At 28.5% G+C, this 13,041-nt stretch overlaps 1 protein-coding gene across 1 annotated transcript; it reads left to right on the top strand.

Annotated features, from left to right (window-relative positions):
- Positions 1 to 7,722: 7,722 nt before the first annotated feature.
- Positions 7,723 to 9,298, top strand: LOC107629787 (E3 ubiquitin-protein ligase PUB23). Its single transcript, XM_016332674.3, has one exon. It carries the CDS (start codon positions 7,908 to 7,910, stop codon positions 9,138 to 9,140), a length of 1,233 nt encoding a protein of 410 aa, XP_016188160.1. The 5' UTR covers positions 7,723 to 7,907; the 3' UTR covers positions 9,141 to 9,298.
- The last annotated feature ends 3,743 nt before the right edge of the window (positions 9,299 to 13,041 follow it).

Here is a 13,041-nt window from a genome sequence, read left to right as displayed (position 1 = left end):
TGCATAAACTAAAAGCTTATATGAAGTTCCTACAGTTAACAGATATACATTATTACAACCATCTTATCTATTTAAAACTAAACTATTATCAGAGGAACATCCTTACCATGAAAAACCCGTGCTTATGAAAATAATGATTTTGGAGAAAGAATGGTTCAAGATAGACAGAAGAACCCTTTACAAAACAGTTTTTTCAAATACTTTTCATTACCCACCAATAAGTATCCAAAAAATCCGAACCTTTTATGAGTTTATTTTAGTTAACACAGGATCTATTGAATTAACCCACAATAAAGACCCAATCACAAAAACACAATATACTCTAAAATTAAGATCCTCAAAGTAATAACCCTGTCAGAATGGAAAAGACCTCTCTTTCACTGTAAAATATTTACTAAAAAATTTGAACCTCAAAATTACTCCTATTATGATTACATAGATGCCTGGTGGTACACTCTGTATCTTTTTCCAAATCCACACTCCTAGTTGATATGGTTCTACAAGGGAATTTTTCTACAGTTTTTTAAGTGGTTTCAGGTATGGTTCCAAGAGCTCGGACCGATAGAAGTTATTTTTTCAAAAGAGGCTAGCATGACTTATGAATATTTTAAAAGCAAAACCTCATTTTAAGATGAATATAAGTTGATTTTTTTCATTTCCACTATAGGAATATATTGGATTATGACTTGGGAATATAACTTTGCAGGATATGAAGACACTCCAAGTGTGTATAATATTTAATAAAAAACATAAAAGTAAAATAGTGGAATAAGTTCGACCTTAATCTAGTCAGTAAAAGAGGCCATTGATAACTGGATGACTATATCTCAAAAAGGATCAGAACCCCCAAACCACAGTTCGGGGTTTGAGAAAGTATCATACGAAAAATAAACTTGTTTCTTAGCCCATAAAAAACAGATGATGGCTGCCTTTGCAGCGGCCACCTCAGAAGAAAAAATTCATAATTCTCTAAAAGTAATAAAAATAGTCACAACAGATGAAGACGAAGAATTTCAGTCTAATCCAGGATTGTACATACTAGACACCCAATATCTATTTGGAGATTAAAAAAAAAAGTTTCAAAATCAGAAAATCAGACACCTATCCAACAACAGAAGAAGAGGTGTCAAAACAACTCAGAAATCAATAAAAGCATCACATGCAGAAAACAACAAAAGCTCATAGTGGAATACTAACAGAATACTAGCAGGATAATAAAATCAGCTACCAGATTCACAAAAATCATGACAGAGCACATCAAATCTAAGACAAAATTACCCACAGAAAAAGCAAGTAAATTTGTAAAATCAGGGATAAAATTGTAAAAGAATTAGCGGAATAGCCTACTATAAAAAGGGGGAGGAAGTTGTAAGGCGTCCGCATTTACACACACAATCTCTTATACTCTAAAACACATTTAAGCTTTCGTTGCAAACTTTGTATTCTGTATAAGCATCTTTGTATTTCATTCAAGCTTCTGAATTACAATACAAATTCATATTATTTGATCATATTGTGAGTATTAATATACATTATTAGTTTATTAGATGTTATTCTGTTATTAATATTACTCATGTTTAATTTGCATCTAATAGAACTACATATTTATATTATTAATATGATATTAACATATATATATATATATATATATATATATATATATATATATATATATATATATATATATATTAGTTAACATGATATCCTAACCCATCCTACGGTTACTCTCTCTCTTCTCACTTCTCCTTCTCTCTTTTCTCACTTTTGTTTCTCTCAAACCCTCATGAGTCACAGAACTCTCTTCCTATCTCCTTACCACCGTCTGCCACCCACCTACCCATCACCACTAATCTCCTCCTCATTCACTGCTTTTCCCTCTCACTCTCAAGGTGACTACAATACCTTCGTCGCACGCTTGTGACCCAACCTGAGGAGAACGATGCCGTGGCGCGCCTGTCCCAGTCGAGGAGAACATCGTTGTGGCACGCCTAACTCAGCTGAAGAGAACGCCGTTGTCGCATACCTGAGAAGAGAGAAAGGCCGTGGTGCTGCTACATGCAGAAAGACGGTTCGGTAAAGAGAAATCAGAGAAGAAAGGGAGGCGGCGTTGCTTATGGAGGTTCTGTCATTGACGATGTTACAGCCGACAAAGAAAAATGTATTTCTTTTTTTAAAATTTTTATTTTATTTTTCTTCTTTTCAAAAAATGATTTAGTTAATACTAAAAAATACTGTTCTAATTTTTTTAAAATCTGTTTCTGTTTTTAATAAAGGCTGAGATTGATTTGTAGAAGATCCGATTGATGGCTACTTTTGCTTCTAGCTTTTGCTGAGGTAAATTTCAAGTTGGATGAATGAATTTGTTAGTTTTTTATAGTTGATGGCTGCTTCTACTTCTAGTTTTACTAAAGTGAATTTGAAATTGGATGAATAAATTTGAAAATTTTTATGTTTTGGGTGTTTTTGGTATTTGATTGATTTGATTTAGTTACGGGTTGTAAACTTATGACTGAATGTTGCTGGTGATGGAAATTATGATTCTAATGATTGATTCCTTTTTTTTTTTAATCTGTGGATATTCGCGGATACCCTGATTCCCAGCGAATATGGGTCCCGTTCCCCATCACGGGGACGGGACGGGAACGGGGATGGATTATGGGTGGCGGGGGCGGGGGGCATGTCCCCGCCCATGGGGACTCGTTGCCATCCCTAATTGTAGCACCTTCTTTTGTAGTTCACAATGTCATCTTTATCATAGTTCGCAGCACCTCGTCTTTGGATCTCTTTGATTTGCAGTTCTAAACTATTTTTTGTATATGACTATTATTTATAGTTTTGTTTTTTGGTTCTAACAAATTTATGGATAAGTGAAAAATGTAAAATGTGTTGTGTGTAAATTTTCTGTATTGCAAACGTTGAATTATACAGGTAATATATACAAGAGAAAATTTTGGACAGACTATCAAATCTTCTAAATCTTTCTATTCTAACAGAAAGATTCCTATTATAACAGAATGAAAAAAATCTATGTTGAGTCACTAGTTTTAAAATGTAAAAAATGTACGAAAGAATAAAAATAAAGAAATAATGTCATTACTAATGGACCTGTGTCTTATTGTGTTGGGCCGAAGATAGTGAATTGTCTGATATGCTCTCGCAAGTTGGAGGATGGTATAAGTCATGAATCTCCAACTTGGATAGACTGAGGTGGAACAGATGAGTTGGAAGTGGCTTAGTAAAAATATTCGCTAATTGTCGAGATGAAGGAACAGAGAGTAATTTCATAACTCCGGCTTGAGCTTTTTGATAGACGAGGTGACAATCAACATCCAAGTGTTTAGTATGCTCATGAAAAACAGGACTAACAACAATATGAAGAGCACCTTAGTTATCACAAAACAACACTGGAAGATGATCACAAAAAATTTGAAGAAATTGTAACAAATTCAAGATCATCTAGAGCAATTTACAGGTAATATTAGCAAGAACTCAGTATTTAACTTTCGTAGAGGAGCGAGCCACAGTACTTTATTTTTTGATCTTCTAAAAAATCAAAGAATCATCGATAAAAAAGTAATAACCAGTGACGAAACGGCAATTATTTAAACACTCAGCCTAATCAGAGTCGCTAAACCTAAAAATATGAATAGCAGAGTCCCTGAAAAAAAAAAAAAAAAAAAAAAAACCTCGTCCCGAATTGTTCTTCAAATAACAAAGGACTTGTAAGGCTATTTTATAATGGAAATATTGAGGTGACAATTGTACACCGTATTACTAATGCTTGGTAATCCTTGATTGATGTGTCAGTGACTCGCCAATAATTAACATTATCACATATGTTTTTTATCTCAAAGATATACTACAAAAATTACTTATACTATGTGTATACCAAAAATAAAAATTATTTATTAAAATTAATTATTAATATAAAATATTTATTAAATATTAAAATATATACTAAAAATAAATTAAAGAACACATGTATTATTTAATTCATTTTTAATATATATTTTATATTTTAATATGTATTTTATGAGAATAACCGATTTGATAATTGATTTTTTTATATACACCTACCTAATATAGTTAATTTAATTATCATATACCCAAACAAAAAATTTATAAATTCAAACGACATACATAATATTTTTTTTTTCAAACAAAAAGAATTAAATTGAAACATTTAAATTATTATGCATTTGAACTTCTTTGAATTAAAAATTTGTCTCATCCAAATTCTGGTTTATTTTATTTAAAAGGAATATTAGAGGATTAGCAAAATTTATTATTTTTTCTATTATTTGGCTAATAATAATTGACACTCATATTTGCATGTATTTACACATAATAAGAATCAATACAAGTTGCATCTATATTTATCAGAATTTACACACATAAATTAATATAATTTGCACGTATATTTTACAAAATTTGCACACATAATTTTGGACTGACATTTGATAGTAATAATTTGTACCCATATTTATAAGTATTTGTATACAAAAAATATATAATTTCTATATATATTTATCAAAATTTACACACATAAATAAATATAATTTGTATTTATATTTTTAGAAGTTACACACATTTATATATAATAATTTAGTATTTATAATAATAAAATAATGACTAAAATTATAAAAAAAAAACTAATGGCCAAATAGAATTTCTCTTTTATTTAATATGTTTGATTGAGATTTTAAATAAGAATTGTAGTAACTTTTAAGCGTAAATATGATAGTAGCTGCTCATTTTCTGAATTCAAATATAACCACAACCATATCATCCCACCATTGAAATTTTGCTCGTCAACCATATTAGTTTGAAGTTTTCAATGCCATGTGAATATAACGCTTTTTCTTTAATTTTTGCAGCACATAGATGGTCGTCGATCCATATATCATAATCATATAATTTGTACACCTATTAAATAAAACTACATACATTTATTTATTTCAAAATAGAAAAAAAATTGTTTATTGTCAAAATCCATACTTTCAATATTGAATGTGTTGGAAACTTAAATTAATAATGTATTATTGCTATGGACATGATAATAATTTCCAAACGAGAAGATCAATTTCTGAAGAAATCTCCCAACTAAACATTGTTGTATATATCTTACAATAATTTTCAAGTGAAGATATTCATAGCAGTTATATGCATGTAAAATGAATAAAAAAAATAATTATTTAACGGTTTTTTATTATAAAATATAATTTTATGTGAATTTTTACCTAATTTTTATATCACACACACACATATATATATATATATATATATATATATATATATATATCCCATCTTGAACAACATAAACAATCACCAATCAAATAAAAACATATTATACCTTTAAATTAATCATCTAAATTTTAATATTAAAATAACCATCTATGCACCTAATAAAATGAACATTCGATATATTTATTATTCATATTATTTAATATTATTTATTATTCATATTATTTACTGTACTTTTTCTATATATATCGTTTTAAATTTTATTTAAACCTCCCTCCCCCTCCCCCCAAATGACTATTTTCTTCAAGCATCCTGTTTCTCCTATCAAATAAAATATACATCTTTTACATAAAATATGCATGGCTGCCACATTATCACATCTCCCTGCGTATATAAAATGTGTGCATGACTAGACTCAAATCTTATTAGTGTCATGCATAAATATTAGAAAAATACTCCAAAGTCAGAAGTCAGAACTCTATATATATTATATGTTTTTTATTTGTCTTGTGTATAGATGGATTCTTTAATTTTTTTTTATTTGCGTATTTTTTAATCTGACAGATTAATAACTAATTTGTCGCAAATTAGAACTCTATCTAAAAGTTTGTTTCTAGCCAATGAATTGTCACATATACAAAACAAATTTAAATCTAACACTTATTTAAGCGAACTAGTGATGAACTAAACTACTAGACTAATTCAAATTAGTTATGGATGCTTTAATTTGTCTGAGTCATATGTATACTTGTCGCCATTCAACAACATTCACATAATGAAAACGATCAAGTAATATACCGAAAATAAGACCTGGAAAATTAAATGACATACATGTATGTATATAGTTTAGTTTACCTATGAAGTATGAACGTTTTCTTATTAGTAGTTGATCTATAATTCTATATGACTATGTATATATCTCAATTAACCAATTAAGTTGCAACAACCAAATGTACACAAGAATCAATTTTACTGGTGAGGGGTGTTTATTTGTCATAATGAAGGTAGGCAAATTCAACGACAACAATTAGAAAACTCAGAAACATCAATAAGTTATGAGTGTATAGTCAAGAAAAGCGTTAGATTGAGGCAAAAGAAGAGATCAAAAGAGTGACAAAAATGGACAGCTAGCTCGAAGTTGTATTAAAATTTCTGAATCATTAAACCTAAAAAAAAAAAAATCTCTTTAGAAGATTGAATCATTAAAACAAGAGAGTCAAGTGGATTATTTTTTCTATGTTTTTGGGAAGCGCCGAATATTTTTATTTTAAAACAAAGAGATATTAGAATTTTGCTGCAATTTTTAGGTACGCTTTTGAAATAGTTATCTATATATTTTTACAAAAATTCGCATCAAATATATAAACAATTTGTGCAATTTATAAGCAGTTTGTCATTTCCTGAATCTTCTAGAAGTACTTATAGTGGTTTATTCTTCTTACTATTAGTATAACATGTTTATTAATTTATTCTTTTATTTAATGTTGTTATCCATTCTAACAAAAATTATCAAAAAAAGAAATTATTCTTTTGTTTATGTTATTAAATTTTGGAGGCATTTTTACATTTATTGATTTCAATATTAAAGACACCTTTTCATTTAGAAGAGATACGTTTTTCTATTTAGCATTTTCCAGTGAAAGACACATTTCTCTTAAGCGCCTTCTCGTTAAAATGCCTTAAAAAAAAAAAAATACAAGACGTCGCCATGGCAAAACGGGAGTACATGAATAAATAGTATGAAAAAGGTGGTATATTGATAAAAAAAATTTTAAAATTCCTGACATTTAGATTAGGTCGTAGTTTTGTTTTTAACATTTGAAAGCTTTTTTTATTTTAAATATTTTATTTTGTTTTATTTTAATTCTTTAGTGAAAATTAATATATTTTCTTTTAAAAATACCCTTTGTTTCATTATAATATTCTTTTAGATAGTAACAAAAATCGTAATTATAATAGTTATATAGTGTTTGTAGTGATTTGAGAATGAAAGTGACAAAAGAATAAAAAAATAAAAAAAAACTAATAATTTAAAAAAATATTTTAATTTTGATTACAAAACAAAAATAAAACGAAATAAAATATTTAAAACCAAAATTAACCAAAACGTTAGAAACTAACATTTTCTCCTTACAATTTACAAAACCTTGGAAAAGGTCATAACTCATTTCACATCTTAATATTTATCCATCAAATCTTTTGTATGTGTTGACTTTATAATTTTATATGGAAAAGTCTAGGACAAGTGACTTTATTAAATTCTGATCAGCATGTAATTAGTAAAAAAAGTGAATAATTATAGATTATTGGATGAAATTTTATATTATTAAAAATATTATTAATGGTTACAAATCACAAAAGTTGCTGGCCTCTTAGCATTCCTCATTTTATATATATACGTAGTTGATGTAACAACTTGTACAAAAGACGTGTCCCGTCTCCATTCCTCCAATTTGTTAGTCCTATGCAGTGCCCACACTATCTGTTTGTGATAATGCCTCACCCAAAAAATTCAACTCTTCTAACAATGTCAATGTCAATCTCAATTTTATAGCTAATTCAACGCCCTCATTTTCCAAATCTGAACCTTTAACAGTGTTTTGATAACTCAATTGACTCGTCAATTTCAGTTTTCACATCCTTAATCTCTCAACAAAAAAAACATGGACTATTCAGAAATCGAGGTTCCTGCACCATTTCTATGCCCAATATCACTTCACCTAATGAGAGAGCCTGTTACTGTTTCAACAGGAATCACATATGATAGAGAATCCATAGAGAGATGGTTATTCTCATGCAAGAATTTCACTTGCCCTGTTACAAAGCAACAAGTTTTACAAACACAAGATCTTACTCCAAACCACACTCTTCAAAGGTTGATCCAAAATTGGTGCACTCAGAATCATGTCTCACTTGATGAAACGACTCAGCATGATTCTAGTTCAACCATTGAAAAAGCTCAAGTTGTGAAACTCTTGAATGAAGCAAAGAGGTTTTCACATGATGAGAAATTGAAGTTTCTCAAATGGATTAAAACAATTGCTCTGGAGAGTGAAAGTAACAAACAGTGTTTGGAATCTGCAGGGGCAATAGATTTCTTGGCTTCAACCATGGATGAAGCACATTCAACTTTGTTCATCATTGAAGCAGGTATTGAACTCTTGTTTAAATTGAATCCTTCAATATATCAGCTAAAGTATCTTATAAACAATGAAAAAATTCACTTTTTTGAGTCATTGTTTCATGTATTGAGACTTGGAAACCAAGAATCTAGAACTTATGCAACATTGCTATTGAAATCATCATTTGGGGTGGCCAATCCAACCCAATTGAGCTGTGTCAAAACCGAATATTTTGTCGAAATATCAAGAGTGATAAGGGACAAGATCTCACAAGAAGCTTCCAAGGCCGCGCTGAAGCTTCTTGTGGATCTTTGTTCCCGGGGCAGGAACCAGGTCAGAGCAGTCGAGGCTGGCTTAGTACTAAACCTCATTGATCTCCTCATTGATAGTAACAATATTTCCGAAAAACGGATTTGTGAACTCATATTGATAGCTTTGGATAGGCTCTGCGGCTGCGCAGAAGGGCGCGCCGCCTTGTTGAGCCATGGTGCTGCTGTCGCCGCCATTTCGAAGAAGATTCTAAGGGTTTCTTGTGTTGCAAGTGATAGAGCTGTTAAGATTTTGGCCACAGTTTGTAGGTATTCAGCAACACTTAATTTGCTTCAAGAGATGTTGGTGGTTGGTGCTGTGTCTAAGTTGTGTTTGGTGCTTCAAGTGGATAATGGTGCTTCCAATAAGGCTAAGGAGAGGGCTAGTGAGATCCTTAAGTTGCATACAAAGGTTTGGAAGAATTCCCCATGTATTCCTGTTAATTTGCTTTCAAACTATCCATGATTTGAAAAAAAAAAGGCGTCACTCTTTGCATTTTCAATTCATGTTGAAATTAATTATGATTATATATGTGTTTGTGAATTTACTTATCTATATACTCACATTAGTTAATAATAATTTTCTATATATTATAAATTTTATAAGTCTTCTAACCGTTGAAACAAAATACTTTATTACATATAGATATCAATTTATAAAATTTTATAAAATTTATTGATATTTTCTCATATTACTTTATTTTTATGTATAATTAATTTTTAAAATACTTGTAAATATTGAATATATATATATAATTTCTGAAATATTTGATGCATAATATACCGTTATTCAACGGTTAAACTGAAATCATTTAGAATACATAAAAAAAATAGTGCAAGTCATTTAAAAAAATAGTTTATGATTCATTTATTTACTGGGTCTTGAAAAAAATATAATTTAGCCTATTAATTTTGTAATATATATATATACATACCAAAATCAGTTACTATATATTTATGTATAAATATATGTGTTATTTAAATTATTTTAACATATATTTTATATTAATAATTAATTTTAATATATATATATATACGTATATACCAAAATTAATTACTATGTATTTATGTATAAATATATGTATTATTTAAATTATTTTAATATATATTTTATATTAATAATTAATTTTAATGTATATATATTATCGGAAAAGGAAAACTATTATGTATGAATTATATGTACTAGTCTAGAAGTCTAGAACTACTACTAGTAAGTATTAATAAAATCAAGTGTTTCATTGACTTGTATGTCATGTGTAAATTGTCATATTCCGTTTAATTTTTAGTAAAGCGTTCTATCTTGGGTGCAATAATATAATATATATTGAGAGAAAACCTGAGCTAGATTTTGGTTGCTAGTGCTATAGATTTTGGTGAACAAGATGCTGTTAATAACATTACTATTAGGTTACCTAATCCTGTTGATTGAGAAATGAGAACAAGACAAAGGGTTATAACGCGCAGATTAATGCTTAAAATGATTGTTTATGTGATTCATAGGCTCAAATCGTGGTTACTTATAAACAAACTGTGAGCTAACGTGCATTATCAATTACTTATGGATGAGTTAGTCACAATATATATTCCTGACGAGAATAGTAAAATAATGTTATCATCATCGGTTGATATATCAGGCTTCATTTAGTTTTAAAAAATCAGAATAAGGCAAAATATTAAAAATAAATATAAAAAATAAAAATACAAAAATTAATATTTTTATATTTTATTTAATAATATACTGAATATAAAATAAAATAAACAATAAAAAAATTTAATTTCTCTTTTTTTTTTACATAAAATTTAAAATAAAAAATAAAATAATTAAAAATATAATTATAAAAATTTCATTCAATATTTTTATGTTTTTTTATAAAAAAATATAAAATACACTAATTTAATATTTTAAAATATAATATTTTTATTCATATTTTATCTATTAAATACAATTTTATATTTTTATATTCAGAATTTTTTCATTTATAAAATAAAAAAATTATTATTTTTCCAACATAAATTTTTGGACTTTAATTCCCCAAATATATATACATATATATATATATTTGGCATTTAAGCCAAGTTCGCCGGACCCCGACAAACTCTATAAAAATTGGCAAGTTTGCCTAACTCCGGCGAACTCTCTTTTAAGTTTTTTCAATTTAATCCATTATCATCGTCTCCAAATAATATATAGATCTACAAACAGTATATAGGAATACACAAAAATACACGGACAACAAGCATGGCTTCTTGCCAATGAGTTATAACTCAAATGGCATAGTCTCACACACTCAATTAAGAGGTTGCGGGTTCGAGTCTCCTATCTTTGGTAAAAAAAAAAACAAGCATGGCTTCTTTAAGGATTTTTTCTAATTATAAATTAAAAAAAATAAGCCATATTTAACAATGGCAACCATTCTTATCATCTCTAAAAATACATATGTTAGGAATAAGCCATATTTAACAAGGATTTTTTTAATTATAAATTAAAAAAATAACTATTTCCCAAAAATAACAAGGATTGTTATCTTATATACTTTTTGTATACTCTTATGTACTCTCTGGAAACGATAATAATGATTACCATTGTTAACTTTTCAATATGATATATTTGAAGTGGATTATTTATGGAAAATAATTATTTTTTAATTTATAATTAAATTTTTTTTGTTAAATATGGCTTATTCCGGTGTACCTATGTATTTTTAGAAACGATAACAATGATTGCTATTGTTAAATATGGCTTATTTTTTTTAATTTATAATTAAAAAAATTCTTGAAGAAGCCATGTTTATTGTCCGTGTATTTTTGTGTATTCCTATATATTGTTTGTAGATCTATATACTGTTTGCAGATGATGATAATGGATTAAAAACGCGAAATTAAAAAAACTTAAAAAGGAGTTATAAAATTTATAGAGTTCGCCCAGGGTTAGGCGAACTTGCCAATTTTTATAGAGTTCGTCGGGATCCGACGAACTTATTTAAATGCCAAAAAAAAAAATAGTATTTGAGAAATTAAAGTCCAAAAATCATGTTTAGAGAAATAATAATTTTTTTTATTTTATAAATAAAAAAAATCCTTTTATATTCATGTCTCAATGTCGTAGACTTAGGTTGTTAGGTTCACTTTGGATAAATAATTTAATTAAAATATTTTTGAAAAAATAGCGTGGATCTGAACTCTATTTAATTAAACTACTTTTGTAAAAATAGCGTGGACGAGTGAGTTGATCACTCCACTAACCAAGTTAATTTTTTAAATAACTTTTTAAAAAATTACAATTTAATTTTAAAAATTGTACCGAATATTAATACTACTATTTTTATAAATAAAAAATTCAAAAAAATTATTTTTTAAACTTTTCAAACAGACCCTTATAAACAAAACGCTTTAATAATATCGGATTATGTTCAATTTGTTTCACTCAATTGACTTTCGAGTTACGGGTAATTAATTTATTTTTCTTTTCTCACTATGGAGGCAATTGCCAATTATGAGTTTATGATCCTGTCTGTAAGCTTGCGAGTTTTTGTAACTTCCAGGTTGAAGTTTTAGAATTGTATATTATATGAACCTTTTCTTTTTAAAAAACAGAAAACAAAAGAAAAAAAAAAAAAACATAACAGGAATTTGATTCTCTCTCCTAGTGATAGATAGAAATATAAACGCGTTGTTTGGTTTTTTTTTGACATGATACAGGCCGGACATCCAGCCCACATACTAAAAATATTAAGTTTCAAATCCGTCAAACTAAACTATTCTAATTTAAACTATTTCTTCCTCTCAACATTCATCTCTCACCCAACAAATTTAGATTTTTTAAATTTTGAATTTTTACTTAAAAAAATAAAATATAATATTTCACCATTTATTTCATAAGTGAGACAAAAAAAAAATATGAGAGAAAAATTATTCAATTGTGAAAAATCACACTTTATCCTCTAAGGTGAGATTCAAAATTTAGAGGATCCACTGAACCAGAAGAAGCTAATTCCCCAAAGCTAACGTCTTGAGAGATGGAAGAGGTTGTCGCTATTGTAATTTGGCTATTGGCGGTGACCAAACTTGTGCCTACGTTCCGGCGATGATGGAAAGTGGAGATCGCACTACTGCTTCGACGCTAATGGAAGGTATGCCTCTGTGAAGCGCTACTCCGTTTCACTGTTTCAAGGTTGCTGGAAGCGACTTACGTTGTTACAGCTCTGATATTATCGATGCCCAGACTGACAGCTCTATTCCGGCGAAGGTGGATTCAAATAGGATCGCTGCAAGCTTGCAAGGCTGAGACAGCTATGCATTGATGGTGTCTTTCCCTTTTGTCTGATCCATTCTTCACGTACCTAAGCCTGCTAATTTAAATTTTTTTA

The sequence above is a fragment of the Arachis ipaensis genome, chromosome B3 (genome assembly GCF_059453495.1).
Source record: "Arachis ipaensis isolate K30076 ecotype BB chromosome B3, ASM5945349v1, whole genome shotgun sequence".
Lineage (NCBI taxonomy): Eukaryota > Viridiplantae > Streptophyta > Magnoliopsida > Fabales > Fabaceae > Arachis > Arachis ipaensis.
Note: the sequence above shows the minus strand (reverse complement) of the source record. Positions and strands in the feature narration are given on the sequence as shown.